The 26,134-nt window shown below is 41.7% G+C and overlaps 1 protein-coding gene across 1 annotated transcript in view; it reads left to right on the plus strand.

The window, feature by feature from the left end:
* LOC129817576 (gamma-aminobutyric acid receptor subunit rho-2-like) overlaps positions 1-25,679 on the plus strand; it is a 29,067-nt gene extending 3,388 nt beyond the window's left edge. Inside the window, exons 3-10 of the mRNA XM_055872976.1 lie at positions 18,590-18,657; positions 21,968-22,191; positions 22,402-22,484; positions 22,595-22,735; positions 23,019-23,171; positions 23,349-23,557; positions 23,749-23,772; positions 23,908-25,679. Of these exons, the coding sequence (XP_055728951.1) occupies positions 18,590-18,657; positions 21,968-22,191; positions 22,402-22,484; positions 22,595-22,735; positions 23,019-23,171; positions 23,349-23,557; positions 23,749-23,772; positions 23,908-24,222 (1,217 nt within the window). The 3' untranslated portion in view covers positions 24,223-25,679. The remainder of the gene's footprint in view (positions 1-18,589; positions 18,658-21,967; positions 22,192-22,401; positions 22,485-22,594; positions 22,736-23,018; positions 23,172-23,348; positions 23,558-23,748; positions 23,773-23,907) is intronic.
* The last annotated feature ends 455 nt before the right edge of the window (positions 25,680-26,134 follow it).

A 26,134-nucleotide genomic window follows, 5' to 3' on the forward strand; every position in this document is an offset into this window, starting at 1 on the left:
TGAATCGAGATATTTAATTAAATAGTGACCCATTCTGACTACTCCATTTATCCTCACACCGGACCACGTGCTGACACAGACCAATCACAGACCGGCAGGCTACGAGGAGACTCTGGTTGACTCTTTCAGGCAGGATGAAAACGGCTACATCGACCATGATCCTATGCTAGTTACAGCCATTTTCACCACAGATAGAACAGTAGGTTAGTTTAAAAAATGTATTGCTTTCACCATGATCTTTAGCGATTTTTTTTGGTGCCATTCAGCCCCATTCAGCAATATAGCGTGTTTCAAATTCAAATATTTCCCGGGTCCTACATTAAAAGAAAATGATGTCTGTGAGTGGGACACACAGCCTTGTGTCCTGGAAGAGAGCACTTTGGGAGATTCTAAAAGTCTGTCTCATACATTTTGAAAAGCTGACTTGTGTAAGCATCGTGACGTCTGTAAAAACGGTATTAATTTGGGTGGGTGATGTGTAGTGGTAGCTGTGTTTTCTTCCCTAGCTTCAAAAGGAAGTGGCCGTACAGTGTTGCTAATGAAAGCCTCTTACACTACTGCTTCCCACTCGCTGGAGGAATGTTATCTGACTGTGTGACGCTGTGACATGCCAGCAGGGGGTTTCTCTCCACACTGGGGTGGAGAAATCCCACTGTGAAGGAGCAATTGCATTGTCCCATTGCTCATAATAAACAGCTTTGTGTAACATTGTTATCACAAAGAACAGGCAGTTTCACAGAGAGAGAAAAGTTAATTGTTTGGTTAGAATTAGGACTGTGCAAATGTAGTTTCTGTGGATGTTTTTTCAGAGACAACGAGTGTGTGAGATTTTACATTATGCATACAGTGCTCTGCAGGTGGGAAGGCCTTTATGGGGATAAGCCTTCAAATATCCCCAGCATAAAGGTTAGAGCTACTCCCATGTGTTTCAGGTTAAGATTGTAGGGAAGCACCCCCGCTGCTCAATAACCATTTCAACTTTTATAAATAGCAGACAAAAGAAGATTCACTTTTATATCCATGCAAGTTGTCTGCATAAAATCACCAGGAATATTCCATTTTGCAGATCGTTGGAAGTTTCTGGTTGGTTTCTGGTTTAGAATCCACCATCTAAACAATGTTAGGATATTGAGACAAAGATTTTTCTGTTGTAGTGAATCTCATATTTGTCATACGATACATCAAGTTTAACTTTGCTGTGTTCACCTATAAATGGAAGTATTAAAAAATATATATAATAATCTTCCACCGGGTATAAAACCCACCTGAGAAGTATATAGACCATTCATGGCTTAATCACATTTGCATTACACAGATTAATCAAATTTGCATTATGGTTTTTGCATCCCCCCATTTCATTCCGATGATTTCGAAGAACATCCGCCAAAGCCATCCCATCAATCGGATTTCTTTCAGGAGTGAGCAGCAGTGTCTAATGCATGGGCTTAGGTTAGTGATCTGGCCAGTGATAACCAATAGTAGATTTAGAGTTGCTAATCCATGCAAAGGGGAGCACTCCAGTGTTATTCGGTGAAATAGATACAGGCTATTTTTCATTCAGCATACTGTATATGTCTCTTCTAGACATTATATGACCGCCACGTGCAACACTTGAATTTCTATCTATTTAAATCAGACATCTAATCCAGTGGAGGCTGCTGAGGGGAGAACGGCTCATAATAATGTCCAGAACGGAGAAAATGGATTCAAACATCTGGAAACCATGTGTTTTAATGCATTTGATACCATTCCACAAATTCCGCTCCAGTCCTTACCACAAGACCGCTCTCCCCAAATAAGGTGCCATCAACCTCCTGTGATCTGATCTGTGATACTTGTAGCTTGAAATATAGTGCCTTCGGAAAGTTTTCTGACCCCTTGACTTTTTCCACATTTTGTTAAGTTAGAGCTTTATTTAAAAATGTATTAAATATATAGATTTTTTTGCAATCTACACACAATACCCCATAATGACAAAGCGAAAAGAGTTGATTTTCTATTTTTTGCAAATGTATTACAAATAAAAAACAGATACCTTATTTACTTAAGTATTCAGACCCTTTTCTATGAGACTCGAAATTGAGCTCAGGTGTATCCTGTTTCCTTTGATCATCCTTGACATGTTTCTACAAATTGGAGTCCACCGGTGGTAAATTCAATTGATTGGACATGATTTGGAAAGGCACACACCTGTCTATATAAAGTCCCACAGTTGGCAGTGCATGTCAGAGCAAAAACCAAGCCATGAGGTCGAAGGAATTCAAATCAAATTGTATTTGTCACATGCTCCAAATACAACAGGTGTAGTAGACCTTATAGTGAAATGCTTACTTACAAGCCCTTAACCAACAACGCAGTTTTAAGAAAATACAACAACAAAAAAGTAAGAGATAAGAATAACAAATAATTAAACAGTAGCAGTAAATAACAATAACGGGGCTATGTACAGGGGATACCGTTAGAGTCAATGTGCGGGGGCACATTGAGGTAATATGTACATGTAGGTAGAGTTATTGTCCGTAGAGCTCCGAGACGGGATTGTGTCGAGGCGCAGATCTGGCGAAGGGTACCAAAACATTTCTGCAGCATTGAAGGTCCCCAAGAACACAGTGGCCTCCATCATTCTTAAATGGAAGAAGTTTGGAACCACCAAGACTCTTTCTAGAGCTGGCTGAGCAATCAGGGGAGAAAGGCCTTGGTCAGGAGGTGACCAAGAACCCGATGATCACTCTGACAGAGCTCCAGAGTTCAGTAAAATGCACATGACAGCCCACTTGGAGTTTGCCAAAAGGCACCTAAAGGACTCAGACCATGAGAAACAAGATTCTATGGTCTGATGTAACCAAGATTGAACTCTTTGGCCTGAGGGTGCGGGCAGCAATCGGTTGAAGAGCATGCACTTAGTTTTACTAGCATTTAAAAGCAGTTGGAGGCCACGGAAGGAGTGTTGTATGGCGTTGAATCTTGTTTGGAGGTTTGTTAGCACAGTGTTCAAAGAAGGGCCAGATGTATACAGAATGGTGTATACATCTGAATGTCCTTCAGTTGCCCAGCCAGAGCCCGGACTTAAACCTGATCAAACACCTTTGGAGAGACCTGAAAATAGCTGAGCAGCGATGCTCCCCATCCAACTCCCCAAATACACGTGTGCCACGCTTGTAGCGTCCTATTCAAGAAGACATGAGACTGTAATCGCTGCCAAAGGTGCTTCAAGAAAGTATTGCATGAAGGGTCTGAATGCTTACGTAAATGTGATATTTCCAGTGTCGATGTTAGCATGTAAATCTCGGTGGGGAATTTTTTTTAAAGAAAGTGGGATGCACGCCAGCAAAGCCTGTACACAACACAACATTAAACAATACATGAATTGCACTATAACGGCGACAAACGGTGCCCACAAACTGTTAGGGCCTACATAAAGCAGTCCCAACATCTTACCACTGCTACACCTGGCTATCAGCGGAGCCTTGTCTGGCGTCTAGCAGCGAAACAGTTCATTCAGCCTCATTTACTGCCTTTTGAAAAAACATAGCTGATATGGCTGACTTGCTAAAACAAATGTGGCTTCGACTGACAATTAATATGTGGAAAATATTGCATAATGGCACGACAAGCTGTTAAGAGGCAATCTGTAATTTCGATTAAGACATTAATGAGCGAGCTAGGATGGACGTAGTCAATATAACTATTTGTTTAGAACTTTTGAAATGTTCAGCGATAGAAATCAGAACATGGGCTGTTCTTACAGTGTTCTCGCTGTACACCAAGTCAGAACCGCAGGATAAATAAACAGGGCATATAAGCAGGCAATGAAAGCTCTTACAAAATTTTATGATTACATTTCTCTAAAACTACATAGGCTACATGTGCACCACCAAGTCAGAACAGTAGGCAAAATGAAGAGGGCTAAATAGACCAAATTATTAGGGTGAGGCACATGGGCTACTAACAGCTTACTACACAACATACACTTAGTATTACTTTCTTAGCTACAGTATACATATCTCCCTGGCATATTACATAATTTATGCAGCAACATCTCACCTTGATGTGAGTCGGTCCTTCGTGGCCATCAGTCTGGCATTCTCTGGATTTATAGTGCTTCAAGACAACTGGGAACTCGGGAAAAAAACAAGATCGAATCATGATGACGTACGTCATTGATCTTCAAGTCGTAGCTCTAGAAAGAGGCCCGAGTTCCCGACTTACAATTCTTATTTAGATGACCATTCCGGAATTCCTAGTTATCTTGAACTCACTGAAGTCAAGTTAACAGTTGTTTTGAGCATGGCACAAATCATGCTTCATTGTCAGCATGGCCAATGTTGAATGTTTATCATTTTAAACTTGGAAAAGAGACAATCCCAGATTTGGGACCATACAGCCACTCCACTGAATAGCAGGCTAGTGATGGTTTTGCAATGCTTGCAGTTAGCCACTGTCACTGATTCCTTCCAAACCACTCATTGTTGAATTTGCGATTTCCAGCTTGTTGTGTAATGTTTATGTCCAGTGGCTGATGAGCACCGATACGTTTTATCTATAATTTCTCGTCATTATTTCTCTTCAAATGATAAGGATTAAAAAGGATTTGCCAGTAGATTGTCGACTTGATTCATGATGATGACTGCTAACTAAGATTTTGAAAGTATGATGTTGACAGTCCAATCAAAGCTACTGTAGATATAACGTGATTTGACGTAATTTTATCTGTGGCCAATGACCTTGAGCCTTGGATGGACACTTCTAATGTAACTCTATGGCAGCACCCAAGGGGCTTGAATTTTCAAGGTCTACCCTTAGACTTGGCTGTGAAGTACTGTCCTGACGAGTGACAGAACACTGAGCTAATCATGGCGCAACTAGAGAACATTACCAATACCTACGCTCCGTATTTTCCGCTAGCTGCCCCACCACCACAGAATGCACTGACCTAGGCTGAAACACCTGCATTTTGGAGCTGCCTTACTCAAGAAAGCTAAAAAGAGACCATGTTTGTATGCAGCTTTATTAACTTAATGATTTTATTTATTTTTACATTGTTTGCAAACTGATATGTGACACTTATTAATGCCAAAATAACATGCAAACAGGTAAGCTCAAAACAGGTGGGTAATGACGGGTCGCCACTGGATATTTCAGTAGTTTTTTAAAAATACATTTGATAAAATTTCTAAAAACCTGTTTTTGCTTTGTCATTATGGGGTATTGTGTGTAGATTGTAGAACAATTTAATCAATTTTAGAATAAGGCTGTAACGTAACAAAATGTGGAAAAAGTCAAGGGGTCTGAATACTTTCCGAATGCACTGTACATAGAATTCGCACTGATATAGGACCAGGCCTACTGTAAACTGCATTATTGCTGAGCATGGACATGCCAAATGTTGTCAATAAGCAAGATTCAATTCACTAAAAAGAGAGCAAATAATTCAAATCAAACAACTTGTTTTAAATAGGCTATGTCTAAAAACCCTTACAGACACCATAATTGCTTCCCATGGGCATATAATATTAAAACAACGCACATCCAAACTTTTCACAGTAGCTGGACAAAGATCCAATACAAATAGAAAGGGAGAATGTCCACTCACAGTTATACTCCTCCCAAATAGGCCTGTGTTTTATGAACATAATCGGAATCATTTTACAGATCAGATCGCATTCACACATCTCCAGAAGTTGCATTGCAAGCACGCCACGGACATTGTCACCATAAAACATTCTAATACGTTTGGTTGTAATAAAATTCTACAAAAAACAAGCAAGTGTTTTCTTTATTGTGCATGTCCAAAACGGGACCTTAATGGCTAAAATAATGTGGGCCTGCCTACAATGCATAGATAAAAAGGGAATGTCAGCTCACTGTTTTACTCCTCTTAACCTTAATATTTTAATAGAGCTTTGGTGATTCATATTTATATCCAAGCGGTCTCAAGAGCCAAACCCTTTATCGACAGTCTTGACTACTTCGCAAATGCATTGGGCAGGACAAAAAGCCTTCATTGAGAGGAGGCTATGCTTGGTTTTTAATCAAATAAAACAAAATGGTAAAAAACATTTGTTTTTTAGGTTTCTAAATACGAAGTATACAGGCACCAAAAGCACGTTAGTCTACTCTTGTTCCATCTACAAATGGGCAGTGTGCATCATGGGTGGATAGGCTGCGTTTCCGCTGTCAAAATTCATGCCATAACCATAACCGCTACCGCTAAATCCAGATTTTTGTTGGTCTTAAATATCCCTATTAGCGCTGCCTGAAATTAGCACTTTGGATCATGTTTTTAAGGACACACCTCAAATATTTCCACCCCACCCATCTGAGCGCAAGCAAGTTGATATAAGACCGGTAAATTGCAGAACCTGACGTTAGGCCTGGAAAATGACAGTGCAGTAGTTTTTACATGACAAAATTGCAAACTAACGTGCTATTTGAATTAGAATTTTAGACCCCGTTAGGGGTCCCATTAGCCCATAGAAAACATATTGAATGACAGATTCACACATGGAAAAACAGTCAAAAAACAAATACCCTTTTTTTGGGCAAAAAAACTACTTCCATATACAGTACCAGTCAAAAGTTTGGACACACCTACTCATTCAAGGGTTTTTCTTTATTGTTACTATTTTCTACATTGTAGAATAATAGTGAAGACATAAAAACTATATAATAACACACATGGAACCATGTAGTAACCAGAAAGTGTTAAACAAATCAAAAAATATTTTATATTTGTCACGTCTATTCCTGCTCCCCCTCTCCGGCATTCGACATCGCTGGTTTACTAAATCACCGGTCCTGGCAACCATCATTACGTGCACCTAGCATCAATCATTATGTGTACCTGCTCCTCATGATGACACACACCTGGACTCCATTTCCTCACTCATTACCTCACTATATCTAGCACTCACTTAGGTTTATTCCCCAGGCAGTATTGATGTTGTTTCAGGTCTGTACGCTACTATTGTTTCTTGTATTGTTCCATGTTTATTGTATTATTAAACTCACCACTTGCACTTGCTTTCTGACTCCCAGCGTCTACGTTACAGAATACAGCCTCAACAAATGGAAGCAGCATTCACAAGTGATAGGCTAATATTGTCACCCATCAGACTACTCTTGATTTCATCTTGTCTTTACATATACTAAATAATATATGTGGTAAATTTGTTTTGATTTAGAATGGACCATTATCATGCAGCTGTCTCGAAACAGGGGCAGCGGAATAAAATACAGTTCATCTATACACTTAAATATCGAATGGAGGACACTTTTCCCGTGGCTAATTTTCATGCCAGCCAGGTAGGCTATACTCCCGCTGTAAAGAGAAGCAATGTGCTTAATATTAGAAAAATAAATATAGTAGTCCTAGCCTAATAGAAAGCTGATGGGATCCTCCTCTTTTTAAGAGGCCATCACTCTGTTTAATCGAGCAATTGCATAGCCTGTTGCGCAACATGAGCTCATGGGCTCTCATGAAGTATTTGATTAGATTTTCGATTACATTTGCATTGATGTCAGAGTGATTAGAGGAACAATAGAGTGCCAGGCAGTCAGCAAGTTTGGTAGGCTACAAATGACCATGAGCAGCATCAGCGCTTGGAGAAGCCTAATTACCGTGACTAAACAGTCACTTGGAATTTGACTGCCCTAATGACTTGTGACCGCCATTGTGGCGGTAATATGGTCACCGTAACAGCCATAGGTGTAAGTCAATATTAGGAAAGTCTTCCCAATGTTTGGTATACTCAGTGTATACTTCCATATTTTGTTTTTACCTGGTACCGGGCTACCTTCAGACGAGTCTTGAGAGGCCGGGGGCATCCTAGAGCAAAACAACCGATATGTACGTGTTCGTGGGAGTCTCACCATCCGATAGTGTGTAGCCAAAACAGTTCGGATGCTACAGACGTTTTTGTGAGAAGATTGATTTTCAGGATGTCTCCTGGTCTGACAAACACCGCTGTAGCGGTGGAAGGCCGACATCAGCGGATGCAGTGGATTGAGATCTCTAGTTTAAATGGACAGATTTTTATAGGGATTTTTTTATTATGCTCTAGGCCTAGGGGACTTACAGATTTTGTGATCTTTCCTGATCTGCTGGTATTTTACAGCAACATTACATAATTGAGTACGTTTACATGCACAGTAATAATTCAATATTAAACTGATTATGGCAGTAGGCAGATTATGCAATAGTCATGTAAACACCTTACTCTGCTTATCGTAATCGGCGTGAGGTCAACATCGAAGTAAGCATACAACGTTTAAACACCTGGTTTTCTGAGCAATCATTCAAGTTATTAGGACACGTAAACACCATAACCTTTCGTTCTACCAGTGTATTTGATCTGCGCATTTGCTAGCACAAGCCGAGTGAGCCTCCGTCTTTAGCTCGATTGAAGTGAGTTCAGAAGAACTGAATGTATGCATCCTAGAAGTAGTTTTCATATACAAACTTTATATGTCCCAACTCAGAATCAAATATGCTTCCCAAAAATAACATGGTCGGTGTGGTAGAGCGTTTATTTTGATTGGTGATTTTCTGCATTTATCATAGTGCCATCAGGTAACCTGATCTCAGATGTGTCCATGTAAACAGGATTATTAGGGAATTCGTTCTTCTTGCAAAGCATGTAAACGTTTTAATCAAACTATTAAATTAATCTGACTGTCCACAACAATAATTGCATTACTGTGTGCATGTACCATACTCATTGTTCTGTACAGAGATCTGAATAGCTAGCGGTTGTCTTGACTCCTGTGTATGAGAAAACTGACTAAATTATGCTGATCAACCTGTTTGTTATTTTATTTTATCTGTATTTAACTAGGCAAGTCAGTTAAGAACAAATTCTTATTTTCAATGACGGCCTAGGAACAGCCTTGAGGTGTTGTGTACGTGTTAATATATATTTTTTTGTAGTAGTAGTTTCGTAATTTCAGTGTTATCATTGAAGTCTTTGTGGCAGTCAGCTGACTGGGGAATTGCTTACTCTATCATCTTGACTTCCACAACAGAGACACTCTCCACAGCACAGGCCATAGTGGCACAGGCCACAGCACAGGCCATAGTGGCACAGGCCACAGCACAGGCCATAGTGGCACAGGCCACAGCACAGGCCATAGTGGCACAGGCCACAGCACAGGCCATAGTGGCACAGGCCACAGCACAGCCCATAGTGTCTGGAGTTGTGTGCCCCATTGACAACTGTTTACCAGATCATAGTAACGTCTAGGGTTGCAAAATTCTGGTAACTTTCCCAAAATGTCCATGTTATCCGGATCCCTGTTTATTCCCTCCTGATTCTGGGAATCTTCCAAACGGGATTCATAGAAAACCAGGGAATTCTGGGAAAGTTACTGGAATTTTTCAACCCTACTAACGTCCCACTCTATGAAGAGACTGAAGAGAACAATATAAGTCAGTCACACAGGGCTTTGCTGTGATCTCATCAGAATATCTTATACGTGAGCTTTAACAAACAACTATTTTCTAAGGGAACAGGAAAACTGATACGGAGTCAACTTGAGGTTAAACGCACAGTGAAAATGTCAAACACATAGTTCTCCATTCTCTGGACAGGAGCCTATAATGACCCATAATGATTGTTCTCAGGAGTGGTCTTCTAAGAAGAGCACACCTCCCACAGCCACAGCCTCCACACCCCCCTCAGCCACAACCTCTACACCTCCCTCAGCCACAGCATCTCCCTCAGCCATAGCCTCCACAGCCACAGCCTCCACACCTCCCTCAGCCTCCACACCTCCAACAGTGTCCACACCACCCTCAGCCACAGCCTCAACACAGCCACAGCCTCAACACCTCCCACAGCCTCCACACCTCCCACAGCCTCCACATCTCCCACAGCCTCCACATCTCCCACAGCCTCCACATCTCCCACAGCCTCCACATCTCCCACAGCCTCCACATCTCCCACAGCCTCCACATCATAACCATGCCCTCCTGTGGCTCCAGATGGAGGGAGCACATGTAATCACTATGAATTAAAGATATGTTTCTTAAATAACCACCCCAATCCCCCGCTAGTTCCGTCTAATCCAGGGGAAGAGGCCACGGGAGGTCAGGCTGTTCTCCCAGCAGTTGGCAGGTGTGGCAAGCAGCATCATCCACACAGGTCCTGGGAGGGGAGGTGGTCCCGGTGGAGCTACTGCCTGGGAAGCTGGTGCCTGGGTCCCTGGGTCTCTGCCCAGTTAAGGATCTGATAGATGGCATATGGTGTGAGTGAGGAATGACAGGGCACCCAGCTGGCACAGGGCGATGAATTAATATCCTCTCTTCCAGGTAACAGGCTAGTGGAGGCTGAGTGACAAGAGGCTTTAGTTACTAGCGATTACATAAGAGGCTGGCACTACGGCAGCGCAGGCAGATTAGACAATGGCAGGCGATCAGGACACTACCAAAATGCATAACAAACATACAGTTGAAGTCGGAAGTTTACATACACCTTAGCCAAATACGTTTAAACTCAGTTTTTTACAATTCCTGACATTTAATCTGAGTAAAAATTCCCTGCCTTAGGTCAGTTAAGGTCACCACTATTTTAAGAATGTGAAATGTCAGAATAATTGTAAAGATAATTATTTATTTCAGCTTTTATTTCTTTCATCACATTCCCAGTGGGTCAGAAGTTTACATAAACTAAATTAGTATTTGGTAGCATTGCCTTTAAACTGTTTAACTTGGGTCAAACGTTTTGGGTATCCTTCCACAAGCTTCCCACAATAAGTTGGTTGAATTTTGGCCCATTCCTCCTGACAGAGCTGGTGTAACTGAGTCAGGTTTGTAGGCCTCCTTGCTCGCACACGCTTTTTTAGTTCTGCCCACAAATTTTCAATGGGATTGAGCTCAGGGCATTGTGATGGCCACTCCAATACCTTGACTTTGTTGTCCTTAAGCCGTTTTTGCCACAACTTTGGAAGTATGCTTGGGGTCTGTAACGTCCTGACCAGAGTTCTTATGTGTTTTGCTTGTTTAGTGTTGGCCAGGACGTGAGCTGGGTGGGAATTCTATGTTGTGTGTCTAGTTCGTCTGTTTCTGTGTTCAGCCTAATATGGTTCTCAATCAGAGACAGCTGTCAATCGTTGTCCCTGATTGAGAATCATATATAGGTGGCTTGTTTTGTGTTGGGGATTGTGGGTGGTTGTTTCCTGTGTCAGCGTTTGTACCACACAGGACTGTGACGGTTAGTTAGTTAGTTAGTTAGTTAGTTAGTTAGTTAGTTAGTTAGTTAGTTAGTTAGTTCGTTTGTTATTTTGTATAGTGTCTATGTCTAACGTTAGTAGCTTGTGTATTGCACTTTCGTTTGTAGCTTCGCGGTCGTTTGTTGTTTTGTATTAGTTTGTCAGTATCTTGTCTTTGTGTTAATTAAATTCATGGAAAATTACCACGCTGCACATTGGTCCTCCGATCCTTCTCTCCTCTCCTCGTCCGAGGATGAGGAGGAAGAGCTAGACTGCCGTTACAGGGTCATTGTCCATTTGGAAGACCCATTTGTGACCAAGCTTTAACTTCCTGACTGATGTCTTGAGATGTTGCTTCAATATATCCACATAATTTCCCATCCTCATGATGCCATCTATTTTGTGAAGTGCACCAGTCCCTCCTGCAGCAAAGCACCCCCACAACATGATGCTGCCACCCCCGTGCTTCAAGGTTGGCATGGTGTTCTCGGCTTGCAAGCCACCCCCTTTTTCCTCCAAACATAACAATGGTCATTATGGCCAAACAGTTCTATTTTTGTTTCATCAGACCAGAGGACATTTCTACAAAAAGTATGACCTTTGTTCCCATGTGCAGTTGCAAACCGTAGTCTGACTTTTTTATGGCGGTTTTGGAGCAGTGGCTTCTTCCTTGCTGAGCAGCCTTTCAGGTTTTGTCGATATAGGACTCGTTTTACTGTGGATATAGATACTTTTGTACCTGTTTCCTCCAGCATCTTCACAAGGTCCTTTGCTTTTGTTCTGGGATTGATTTGCACTCTTCGCACCAAAGTATGTTCATCGCTAGGAGACAGAACGCGTCTCTTTTCTGAGCGGTATGACGGCTGCGTGGTCCCATGCTGTTTATACTTGCGTACTATTGTTTGTACAGATGAACGTGGTACCTTCAGGTCTTTGGAAATTGCTCCCAAGGATGAACCAGACTTGTGGAGGTCTACTGAGGTCTTGGCTGATTTCTTTAGATTTTCCCATGATGTCAAGCAAAGACGCACTGAGTTTGAAGGTAGGCCTTGAAATACATCCACAGGTACACCTCCAATTGACTCAAATTATGTCAATTAGCCTATCAGCAGCTTCTAAAGCCATGAGATCATTTTCTGGAATTTTACAATCTGTTTAAAGGCATAGTCAACTTAGCGTATGTAAACTTCTGACCCACTGAAATTGTGATACAGTGAGTTATAAGTGAAATAATCTGTCTGTAAACAATTGTTGGAAAAATGACTTGTGTCATGCACAAAGTAAATGTCCTAACCGATATGCCAAAACTATAGTTTGTTAACAAGAAATGTGTGGAGTGGTTAAACTATTTTTAACCTTTTTGTGCTAAACGTGCCATTAGCACCCCACCTCGACAACTACCGGTGAAATTGCAGAGCCCGAAATTCAAAATACAAATATCGTAATATTAAACATTCATGAAAATACAAGTGTCATACATCATTTAAAATCTTAACTTCTTGTTAATCCAGCCGCTTTGTCAGATTTCAAAAAGGCTTTACGGCGAAAGCATAACATGCGATTATCTGAGGACAGCGCCCCGCGTACAAAAGCATTAAAAACATTTTCCAAACCAGCAGAGGCGTCACAAAAGTCAGAAATAGCGATAAAATAAATCACTTACCTTTGAAGATCTTCCTCTGTTTGCAATCCCAAGGATACGAGCTACATAACAAATGGTCGTTTTGTTCGATAAAGTCTTTCTTTATATCCCCAAAAAGTCCGTTTAGTTGGCTCGCTTGATTCATTAATCCACCTGTTCCCCTCATTCAAAATGCATACAAAGGAATCCCAAAAGTTACCAATAAACTTTGTCCAAACAAGTCAAACAATGTTTCTAATCAATCCTCAGGTACCCTAATATGTAAATAAACGATACAATGTAAGATGGAGAATAGTGTGTTCAATACCGGAGATAAATAACGAAGTGTGCGCCCTCGTCCACGCGCGCCACCAGACTACAGTCAAAATGAGAACCACCTTGAAAAACTACAAATTCTAGCTAATTTTTCAAAAAACAAGCCTGAAACCCTTTCTAAAGACTGTTGACATCTAGTGGAAGCCATAGGAACTGCAATCTGGGAGGATTTCCTTTGATTTTCACATAGACAGGCATTTCAATGGATGGTCACCTCAAATAAATTCCGGATGGATTCTCCTCGGGTTTTCACCTGCCATATCAGTTCTGTTATATTCACAGACATTATTTTAACCGTTTTAGGAACTTCGGAGTGTTATCTATCCAATACTACCAATTATATGCATATCCTAGCTTCTGGGCCTGAGTAACAGGCAGTTTACTTTGGGCACCTCAGTCATCAAAACTTCTGAATACTGCCCCCTATCCCTAAGAGGTTTCCAACCTAAGTGTATGTAAACATCCGACTTCAACTGTATGTATTATGCGTTACTTGTGCTTCTCATGTGAACCTTTAACATGGGTTAGATGAAACTGTGTGCTATATAATTGCATAGAGAACTGATTTATAAGATCTATGTGCTGTTTAAATAAATATTACTTTATTTGGAGAAATTCTCAAATCAAAATCAAGTTTATTTTATATAGCCCTTCGTACATCAGCTAATATCTCGAAGTGCTGTACAGAAACCCAGCCTAAAACACCAAACAGCAAGCAATGCAGGTGTAGAAGCACGGTGGCTAGGAAAAACTCCCTAGAAAAAACAAAACCTAGGAAGAAACCTAGAGAGGAACCAGGCTATGAGGGGTGGCCAGTCCTCTTCTGGCTGTGCCGGGTGGAGATTATAACAGAACATGGCCAAGATGTTCAAATTTTCATAAATGACCAGCATGGTCAAATAATAATAATCACAGTAGGGTGTAGCAAGTCAGCACCTCAGGAGTAAATGTCAGTTGGCTTTTCATAGCCGATCATTAAGAGTATCTTATACCGCTCCTGCGGTCTCTAGAGAGTTGAAAACAGCAGGTCTGGAACAGGTAACACATCCGGTGGACAGGTCAGGGTTCCATAGCCGCAGGCAGAACAGTTGAAACTAGAACAGCAGCAAGGCCAGGTGTACTGGGGACAGCAAGGAGTCATCATGCCCGGTAGTCCTGACGCATGGTCCTAGGGCTCAGGTCCTCCGAGAGAGAGAAAGAAAGAGAGAAGGAGAGAATTAGAGAGAGCATACTTAAATTTACACAGGACACCGGATAAGACAGAAGTACTCCAGATATAACCAACTGACCCTAGCCCCCCGACACAAACTACTGCAGCATAAATACTGGAGGCTGAGACAGGAGGCGTCAGGAGACACTGTGGCCCCATCCGATGATACCCCCGGACAGAGCCAAACAGGAAGGATATAACCCCACCCACTTTGCCAAGGCACAGCCCCCACACCACTAGAGGGATATCTTCAACCACCAACTTACCATCCTGAGACAAGGCCGAGTATAGCCCACAAAGATCTCCACCACAGCACAAAGCACAAACCAAATCAAATGTTATTTGTCACATGTGCCGAATACAACAGGTGTAGGTAGACCTTACCGTGAAATGCTTACGAGCTCTTAACCAACAATTCAGAGTTAAAAAAAAGTGAATAAACAAAATGTGCTAAGTAAACTAAAGAAAAATAGTAACACAATAGAAATAACAATAACAAGGCTATATACAAGGGGTACCGAGTCAATGTACAGGGGTACAGGTTAGTCCAGGTAATTGAGGTAATATGTACATGTAGGTAGTGGTAATGTGACTATGCATAGATAATAAACAGAAAGTAGCAGCAGCGTATGTGAAGAGTGTGAAGGAATGTGAAAGTGTGTGTGTGTGTGTGTTTTGTGTGTGTGTTGGAGTGTCAGTGTAGTATGTGTGAGTGTGTGGTTAGAGTCTAGTGAGTGTACATCGAGCCTGTGCAAGAGAATATGAAATAGGAATAGATAAGAATAAAATAAGGGGTCAATGTAAATTTGACAATGGCAATTTTTAGGGCCTTCCTCTGACACCCCCTGGTATAGAGGTCCTGGATGTCAGGGAGCTCGGCCCCAGTGATGTATTGGGCCGTACGCAATACACCTTGCGGTCAGATGCTGAGCAGTTGCCATACCAAGCGGTGATGCAACCAGTCAGGATTCTCTTGATGGTGCAGCTGTATAGAGGGCAATATGGTGTTGAACACTGAGCTGTAGTCGATGAACAGCATTCTCGTGTTGGTATTTGGCGTTCTTGGGCACAGGGACTATGGTGGTCTTCTTGAAACATGTAGGTATTAGAGACTGGGTCAGAGAGGTTGAACATGTCAGTGAAGACACTTTCCAGCTGGTCAGCGCATGCTCCGAGTACACGTCCTGATAATCCATCTGGCACTGCAGCCTTGTGAATGTTACCCTATTTAAAGGTCTTACTCACATTGGCTACAAAGAGTGTGATCACACAGTTGTCTGGAACAGCTGGTGTTCTCATGCATGGTTCAGTGTTGCTTCCCTCAAAGCGAGCATAGAAGGCATTTAGCTCCCCTGGTAGACTCATGTCACTGGGCAGCTCGAAGCTGGGTTTCCCTTTGTAATCCGTGATAGTTTGCAAGCCATGCCATTTCCGATGAGCGTCAGATCCGGTGTAGCAGGACTCAATCTTAGTCCTGTATTGATGCGTTTTCTGTTTGATGGTTCGTCATAGGGCGTAGCGGGATTTCGACATAGCGTGTCCGGATTAGTGTCCCGCTCCTTGAAGCGGAAGCTCTAGCCTCTTGCTCAGTGTGGCTGTTGCCTGTAATCCATGGCTTCTGTTTGGAATATGTACGTACGGTCACTGTGGTCACTTATTATTGAAGCCGGTGGTATACTCCTCAATGGCATCGGATGATTCCCGGAACATATTCCAGTCTGTGCTAGCGAAACAGACCTGTAGCTTAGCATCCGTTTCATTGGAACACTTCCGTATTGAGCGCATCACTGGTACTTTTTTGCTTGTAAGCAGGAATCAGGAGGATAGAGTTATGGTCAGATTTGCCAAATGGAGGGTGAGGGAGAGCTTTGTACGTGTCTCTGTGTATGGAGTAAAAGTTATCTATTTTTTCCCCCCCTAGTTTTCCTGCATTAAAGTCCCAGGCCACTAGGAGCGTCGCCTCTGGATGAGCACTTTTTTGTTTGCTTATGGCCACCATTTGCTTAATGCCACCATCGGTTTGTGGTGGTAGATAGACAGCTACACTCTTAGAAAACAAATTGCCATCTGGAACCTTAAAGGTTATTTGGCTGTCCCCATAGGAAAACCCTTTGAAGAACCCTTTTGGTTCCAGGTAGAACCATTTTGGGTTCCAGGTAGAACCATTTCCACAGAGGGTTCTAAATGGAACCCCAAAGGGTTCTACCTGAAACCAAAATGCGTTTTTCCTGGAACCAAAAAGGTTTATCTTTGGGTACAGCCGAAGAACCCTTTTGTAACCCTTTTTTCTAATACTGTACGAAGAATATAGAAGAAAACTCTCTTGGTAAATAGTGTGATCTACAGCTTATAATGAGGTACTCTAACTCAGGCAAGCAAAACCTTTAGACTTCCATAATATTAGATATCGCACAACAGCTGTTGTTGACAAAGAGACACACCCCACCCCCAATCTTACCGGAGGCTGATGTTCAGTCTTGCCGATGCACAGAAAACTGAGCTAACTGTATATTATCCATGTCCTTATTCAGCCACGACTCGTGAAACATAGGATATTACTGTTTTTAATGTTCTGTTAATAGGATAGTCTCGAACAGAGCTCATCAAGTTTATTCTCCAGTGATTGCAAGTTCGCCAGTAGAACTGAGAGGGTAAATGCGGATTATCCACTCGTCGACACAGTCTCGCCAGGCATCCGACTCGCCAACCTCTGTAGCGGCATCTCCTCTTCTTACGAATGACGGGGATTTGGGCCTAGTCTGGGAAGAGCAGTATATCCTTTGCGTCCTACTCATTAAAGAAAAAAATCCTCGTCCAGATCGAGGTGAGTAATCACTGTTCTGATGTCCAGAAGCTATTTTCGGTCATAGGAAACGATGGCAGTAACATTATGTACAAAAAAAGTTCAAAACAACGCAACAAAAACACACAAAATAGGTCAGGAGTGCTGAAAACGGCAGCCATTCCCGCTGGCACCATTTTGAGTCCATATACTCACAAAACCACACACCTAACACAAATCTATCACTCATGACTCATCCACTGCAATCAAATGAATATTTGAAAATATGAGTGTGTGGGTTTGCCCTCAAACGGTTTTTGATATTAGCTGTAGATTATCTGTAGCTGTAATATCGTGTAGTAATAATTGGAGTCTTGCTGGGATTGTGGTGCTGATCAAAGGAAAAGGATACCAGCGATAACGAGGAAGAAGTACTGTATGTAGAAGATATGGAAATCCCATGAGCTCCAAGTTAAGACCTAAACTCAGACAAAGGATTTTTTTACCTACACTAATACAATGCAGTAAAAAAGTTTCCACATTTTGTGGTGTTAGAGTCTGAAATGTTGACACTTTTAATGTATTTACATTTTTCTACACAACTTACTTCCCAGGGTTACAATTGAAAGTGTGAACATGTCAGACTCTAACACAACAAAATGTGAAAACTGTGCAGGAGTTCACATGCATTTTCACTGCATACCATACACTGAGTGTACAAACATTAAGAACACCTGCTCTTTCCATGACATAGACTGACAAGGTGAATCCAGGTGAAAGCTATTGATGTCACTTGTTAAATCCGCTTCAATCAGTGTAGATGAAGAGGAGACAGGTTAAAGAAAGATTTTTAAGACTTGAGACAATTGAGACATGGATTGTGTATGTGTGCCATTCAGAGGGTGAATGGGCAAGACAAAAGATTTAAGTGCCTATGAACAGGGTATGGTAGTAGGTGCCAGACGCACCGGATTGTGTCAAGAACTGCAATGCTGCTGGGTTTTTCACGCTCAACAGTTTCACGTGTGTATCAAGAATGGTCTACCACCCAACGGGCATCTAGCCAACTTGACACAACTGTGGGAAGCTTTGGAGTCAACATGGGTCATCATCCCTGTATAATGCTTTCAATACCTTGTAGAGTCCATGTCCTGACAAATTGTGGCTGTTCTGAGGTCAAAAGGGGGAGGAGTGCAACTCAATATTAGGAAGGGGTTCCTAATGTTTGGTATACTCAGTGTATATCAAGAGAAAGTTGCGTTTTTATGTTTGATATCTGATGTCTCTGTGATACGCTTTCACACTAACTCACCTTAAACCATTTATGTCAACTCGCAAAGGGAACCTGTGTTTTCACCTGAAACCTTGTCTGATGAATATGAGTACACTGATTAACAAAAATAATCTCATTCTTGTGACTGTTGTTTTGCAGGCCCTGCTGTCCCTGTGGGAGTGGATGTTCAGGTGGAGAGTTTGGACAGTATATCAGAAGTGGACATGGTAAGTGAATTGATAAACAAACATTGACATTTTAACATTTCAATGAAGTCAATGTTAATAACTTATCACAGGTCAGTGGAACATTTGAAGTGGTCATTGTGATAATGTTTAAATTAATCAACTATTGGATGCAATGGGTAGAGATGCTAGCCACTCCTACAACAAATTGAACCCCTGAAAATGAATGGGTCATTCACAATCTGCCAACAGGTGTTTTGCAGCTGATACGCTATAATCCACTATATTTGTCATGCTCATTAATCTCTTATTCACAGACGGATAATGAAAATGGATAATAGAAGCACAGTGCTAAAAATTATGTTTTATGTTCAAACGATAGACCATGCGCATGTTCCACCACAGTAATATAATTAAATGGAACTTCTTTTCTAAGCTGCAAATTGGAGTCCAAACAGCAGTCCTGATGTTCTGTAAGCCTCTGTGTGGGAGGATAACCAAGGATTACATTTCATTCAGATCTCAGTATTTGTATATAATTGTTTGAAAATAGACAGGACAAATTATTGCTTTCAAACAATGACTTTCCTTAATGATATAATGTAAGAATGATGGAGGACAAGTGTGTTCAGTCAGACTTATCAGCCATGCCATTATCATTATGCAATGTTACAGTGGTCTATATTTGATAAATGTGTCTACATTTGCTGTTCTACACGCATTCTTTGTAATGACAAAGGAACTGAAGTGGGCACTGTTTTTTTCGTTGTTGTCATTATTATTTTAAGTCATTATTTCAGATCTATATGAGTTTGAGTCTCTTAAAACAGGTGTGATGAGTGCAGATGCATGAAGACAGGACACACCAAGAGGATTTATCAATAAAACAGACAGCATGGGGGGTGGGGTCATCGTTGTTTTATCAGACTACAGTATGTAGGGGTGGGACATAGTTTGTACTACATAGAAGGAAATAGAGATACAATAACAAACGCAAGACCACCTCTTGGGAAACATGTTTTTCTTATTCTAAAACTCACATCCTTGGGAAAAAAATGGAACAACACCAATTATATGATTATGTAATGCTGCGAGGTGAATTGAAAAGAGGATGATCTGCTGTGGTAGATAAAGTGGTGTAGTCGGGCATAAAATAGATCCGTTTGCCTATTAACAGATACAGATCAATGAGCAGATAGGGAGGAAAGGGATATGTGTGACCAATGCAACCTCTAACCCAAAGCTGTCATTACTGTATGCGTCTCATCATCATTAATGTCAACTCTGACGGCCCTCTCTGGACATATTACATAATATGTTCCCTACTTATACTGAGAACATATGTCTGATCATAAACCTACGCTGTAATCCAGGGACAGGGTGAGACCCTGGTAATCCCAATATACAGTTCATTTGGAAAGTATTCAGACCCCTTGACTTTTTTCACATTTTGTTGTAGCCTTATTCTAAATTTGATCAAATTATTTTTCCCCTCATCAATCTACACACCATACCCCATAATGACAAAGCAAACTCAGGTTTTTAGATATGTGTGCAAATGTATTAAAAAGAAAAAAACAGAAATACCTTATTTACATAAGTGTTCAGACCCGGAATCAAAATTGAGCTCAGGTGCAACCAGTTTCCATTGTTCATCCTTGAGACATTTCTTCAACTTGATTGGAGTCCACCTGTTGTAAATCCAACTGATTGTAAATGATTTGGAAAGGCACACACCTGTCTATATAAGGGCTCACAGTTGACAGTGCATGTCAGAGCAAAAACCAAGCCATGAGGTCGAAGTAATTGTCCGTAGAGCTCCGAGACAGGATTGTGTTGAGGTACAGATCTGGAGAAGAGTACAAAACAATTTCAGCATGGAAGGTCTCCAATAACACAGTGGCCTCAATCATTCTTAAATGGAAGAAGTTTGGAACCACTAAGACTCTTCTAGAGTCTCTTCTAGAGTCACCACTAAGACTCTTCTAGCTGGCCGCCCGGCCAAACTGAGCAACAGGGGGCGAAGGGCCTTGGTCAGGGAGGTGACCAAGAACCCGATGGTCACTCTGACAGAGCTCCAGAGTTCCACTGTGGCGATGGGAGAACCTTCCGGTAGGACAACCAGCTCTGCAGAACTCCACCAATCAGACCTTTATAGTAGAGTGGCCAGACAGAAGCCACTCCTCAGTAAAAGGCATATGACAGCCCGCTTGGAGTTTGCCAAATGGCACCTAAAGGACTCTCAGACCATGAAAAACAAGATTATCTGGTCTGATAAAACCAAGATTGAACTCTGGCCTGAATGCCAAGCATCACGTCTGGAGGAAACCTGGCACCATCCTTACGGTGAAGCGTGGTGGTGGGAGCATCATGCTGTGGGGATGGTTTTCAGCGGCAGGGACTGGGAAACTAGTCAGGATCGAGGGAAAGATGAACAGAGCAAAGTACAGAGAGATCCTTGATGAAAATCTGCTCCAGAGCGCTCCGGACCTAAGACTGGGGGCGAAGGGTCACCTTCCAACAGGACAATGACCCTAAACACACAGCCAAGACAACGCAGGAGTGGCTTCGGGACAAGTCTCTGAATGTCCTTGAGTGGCCCAGCCAGAGCTCAGACTTAAACCCTATCGAACATCTCTGGAGACCTGAAAATAGCTGCGCAGCAAAGCTTCCCATCCAACCTAACAGATTTTTAAAGGATCTGCAGAGAAGATTGGCAGAAACTCCCCAAATACAGGAGTGACAATCTTGTAGTGTCAAGCCCAAGAAGAGGCTGTAATCGCTGCCAAAGGTGCTTCAACAAAGTACTGAGTGAACGGCCTGAATACTTATGTATTCCGTTTAAAAATAATAATAATAATGTTTACAAACCTGTTTTTGCTTTGTCATTATTGGGTATTGTTTGTAGATTGATGAGAAAAAACAAACAATTTAATAAATTTTAGAATAAGTCTAACGTAAGAAAATGTGGAAAAAGTAAATGGGTCTGAATGCTTTCCTAATGCACTGTACATAGCCACGGGAAGATGTTTGGGGGTGGGGGTGCTGCTATTTTTTTGGGGACGGCTACAGACTGCTATATCAGTCCGTTAATACAGGGCTAGTAAAGGCCCAGTGCACTAGTTTTGAGAGAAAAAATATATATTTTTTAATGTTTTATTAGTAATATTTTTTTATTCAGATTTTTCATGGGGCACCCTCAGCACCCCTACTTTCCGCGGCAAAGCCAATATATACAATGGTTCAATCTAGAACTCTCAGTCCAGAAAAGGGTTCAGAGGATTTATACAAGGCTGCAACCAACCAACAAGTTAATCCAAAAGCAATCTCTTTTTGTTTTGGTGAACTGCAGGACTTCACTATGACCCTGTATCTGAGGCACTACTGGAAAGACGAGAGGCTGTCCTTTCCCAGCACAACCAATAAGAGCATGACGTTCGACGGGCGCCTGGTCAAGAAGATCTGGGTGCCTGATGTGTTCTTCGTCCACTCCAAGAGGTCGTTCATCCACGACACCACCACAGAGAACATCATGCTCAGGGTGTTCCCAGATGGACACGTGCTCTACAGCCTTAGGTGAGGATAGAAGCTGCTGCTGTTCCTAGACTCCTTTTGTGTCAATCTCCACGTTCTTCAGAAATGCAACAGTGACATTTCTATGATGGCAGCGCAGAACTCAGTTCATCCAAATTTTCCCAGCAGACATTTACCCAATCTCATAGAGGATGTAGCATGTTGATGTGTTATGTTTGCGTCATCGTGGGTATGTTGTGTTTAAATCCCCAGGGTGACTGTTACTGCTGCCTGTAACATGGACTTCAGTCGTTTCCCTCTGGATTCACAGACCTGCACATTAGAGCTAGAGAGCTGTGAGTAGTGGGACTCTTACTGCCTTACACTGTGTTTAAAAAGGGATTTGGTGTGGTGGTACAAAAAATCTGGCAGATTTGAATTTGAAATCCATGTCTGTTATCTCCAGATGCTTACACGGATGAGGACCTCATGCTGTACTGGAAGAGTGGGGATGAGTCCCTGAGCACGGACGACAGGATCTCTCTGTCTCAGTTCCTCATCCAGAAGTTTCACACTACCTCTAGACTGGCTTTTTACAGCAGCACAGGTAGATCCACAAATCAGGTTTTAGGGTCTGATGATAATATATATTGTATACAAATCACACATACTGTACAAAAATTGACTCCACGTTGCAGGATATTAATAGTCAACATTTGAATATATTGTAGCATAAGAGTTTGTATGGATTTTTGGATGTAACAATTTCACTGCATCCCTATACAGTACATTGTTGTACAAATACCTCTTCTCTTAGGTTCTTAAGAGAAACATAACCCATTTTCATATTCATGGTGATTCCTCACGTGTCTTTGTCCTCTTCTCTCCAGGCTGGTACAACCGTCTGTACATCAACTTCACCCTGCGACGCCACATCTTCTTCTTCCTGCTGCAGACCTACTTCCCTGCCACTCTGATGGTCATGTTGTCCTGGGTGTCCTTTTGGATCGACCGCCGGGCCGTACCGGCCAGGGTCTCACTAGGTAAGTTACACTCTTTGAAAAAACCATTCAACCTAAAACATAAAACAGCTGTCCCTCTGGAGAACCATTTGAAGATCCTTTTCTCTAAGAGTGTGGATTTGTTGGTTCATATCTATATGAGGATACTTCCTTCAGTCTTGTGCTCACACAGATGTTGTGTGTTGTACTGTGCTCCAGGTATCACCACGGTGCTCACCATGTCCACCATCATCACTGGAGTCAACGCCTCCATGCCCAGGGTTTCCTACATCAAAGCTGTGGACATTTACCTCTGGGTCAGTTTTGTGTTTGTGTTCCTATCGGTGTTGGAATATGCCGCCGTCAACTACTTGACGACGGTGAGGGACGGAAAAGATCGGAAGCTTAGGGAAAAGGCCAGAGAGCAGGTAAGGGCCCCCATCCTATCATAACGTACTGCTGTTTTTATGTCCTTTCAGCATTTTTTCTACTCTGATCTCTCTCTCTCTCTCTGATAAATAAATATGCCTTTCAGCAGATGCTTTTATCCAAAACGATTTAGTCATGTGTGCATACATTTGTTTAAATGTAATCTCACTTTCTCTCCCCTGCCCGCCAGTCTCTGAGCCTAGCCAGAGAACAGGTAAGGATCCTCATCATACCACACTGAACTTTGAGTCCTTTCAGCATTTTTCCTACTCTGATCTCTCTATTTTTCTTGCTCTCTCCCCCTCAACCCCCACCTCTCTCTATTTCTCTCTTTCTCTCTGCCCTACAGTCACTCCCCTGCACCTGTGGCATGTCCCACACCGGGACCGGGATGGTGGATGGCGACGGGACCTACAGCGAGGCCGACACCAACAGCCTGGCCGGATACACCAGGGCTGACGCTCCCGAGGACACCCCAGAGAAGCAAGAGCACATGGTGGTGCACCTATCCCTGGACAATGAGTCCACGGGAACCAAGAAGAAAGCGCGCTTCCGCAGCTTCAGCCTCATGCAGAACACCCACGCCATAGACACCTACTCCCGCATGATCTTTCCAGGATCCTACATTATCTTTAACCTCATATACTGGTCTGCATACTGCTGAGGCTTTCCCAGATGGCCCTGGTACAGTCAGCAGAGAGACAATCTACTGGTGTTTACTGTACCAGATAAAACAGGACAGCTATTGGACTCTGATAATGACTCAGTGGTAATGACCTCCATATTTCACATTGTGAAGGATATCTTAACACCTGGGTGCATAACGGCAGATCTCACAAAGGATTTCCCAGATCTCTGGATGGATAACACCATACTATCCTCACCATTAGCTACAACCATCTTACTACTTGACTCAACTGTACAGCTTTCCTACTTTCTCTATATAAACTATTTACACAACCATGCAGGTCCAAGCAACAAACTACGATGGACTACCTACCTGCTCTTCTATTTATTTCAATTTGATCTCTGGAATTCAATCCTGTTTTATCTTCATGGTACTGTCAAAGCAGGGAAACAATATCTGTAATACTGACAGTATACGTACATCTGGAATGGACTAAGGGCTAAGTGTTGCCCAAGCTTGCCTCTTTAACCAGAAAACAGAACGCTTGCTCTATAATGCGAGGGTTTGATCTCTAAACCATGTTTATTTGACAGATCAGAGTGAGTGCAAGCACCAATTGCTAATGAGCACATTGAAACACAGCCACAGACTTATGTCTTCTAGGAATGCACCAAGTGTTATTATTTTTAACAGTTGATAATGATTGAGAAAATCACACAAAAATGTAAACCGACATAATACAAGATGGAATTATCATGAAAAAGATTCACATAGATACAGTATTTCATTGTTTATTTCATTATTTATTCATTATTAACCTATTTATTTATGTTTATTTATTCATTCATTTTTGGCCTTTCACTTTTCTTACATAATTACTTTTTAGTGCACTGATAGACTCATATTCCATTATACCTTAAGATGTTAAAAACAATGAGGCTGGATAGATTTTTATAGAGTGGCTGCAGTTCCCGAATTTCTTATGAGGTCAGTGGTCACAGAAATTATGTGAGGATGGATACCATTTATGAATGCTTATGTGAACTATCATGAAGCATTATCAGTGATGTAATGAACTTGAACAGCCTTAAGTGAACTGTTTTTTTATGGCTGTGGTTTCACGCTACAGCTATATTTTTCCTGTTTGTTTGTTTGATTGACTGTTTGGATTACGAGTGACTACATATCACTTTGTGCAAGTTTTCTATCCAGTATTCTAGCCAACCAATATATTAGTAAACATGGTACTATATGTAGTAAGTAGGTAGCCACAAGCATGAGCTGGATTTACTAGCTGTGATGTCACTCATCAGAACGCACGAAGCTCTTGCATCCATATTGCCGCTGTAGATATGTCAGCATGTTGGACAAATGCTTAACCAATGCAAACCTTGTCCACAAGCTGCACAACTACGGCTGATTATTGTTGCATCAAATATTAAGAATGTATCCTTTTTGGAGCAGATTTTATAAATAAAGGCTTTAAACTAAAAGCAAGTTTGCAGTAAAAGTGTTTGAGAATAATTCATGACCATACAGATGTGTTTGCCTGTTGTCAGTCTAAGAAACATTTTCTTTTAAATGCTGGAGGTAGTTATGGTAATTTTCCCAAAATTCCCAGGTTTTCCAAAAATCCCAGTTAGAAGATTCCCTGAATCAGGAGGTGATATGCAGGAAATCCAGAATTCTCCAACCAAGATTTCTGTAAACCCTGGGAATTTGGGGAAAGTTACTGGAATTTTGCAACCCTGGCTGGATTATGATATTGTTTCCTTATGGATGAGACAGCGTTACTCAGGACTAAGGACTATGAGATATTATTACTGGAAATCTTAACTTCTAAGAATAATTTATATCGGAGACAATCTTCCCATTTGACGTACATCCGTCTATCCGTATTATATATATATATTTTGGAGCGCATTCATTGAACATTTAAATCCCCAAA

Source organism: Salvelinus fontinalis, chromosome 20 (assembly GCF_029448725.1).
Source record: "Salvelinus fontinalis isolate EN_2023a chromosome 20, ASM2944872v1, whole genome shotgun sequence".
Classification (NCBI taxonomy): domain Eukaryota; kingdom Metazoa; phylum Chordata; class Actinopteri; order Salmoniformes; family Salmonidae; genus Salvelinus; species Salvelinus fontinalis.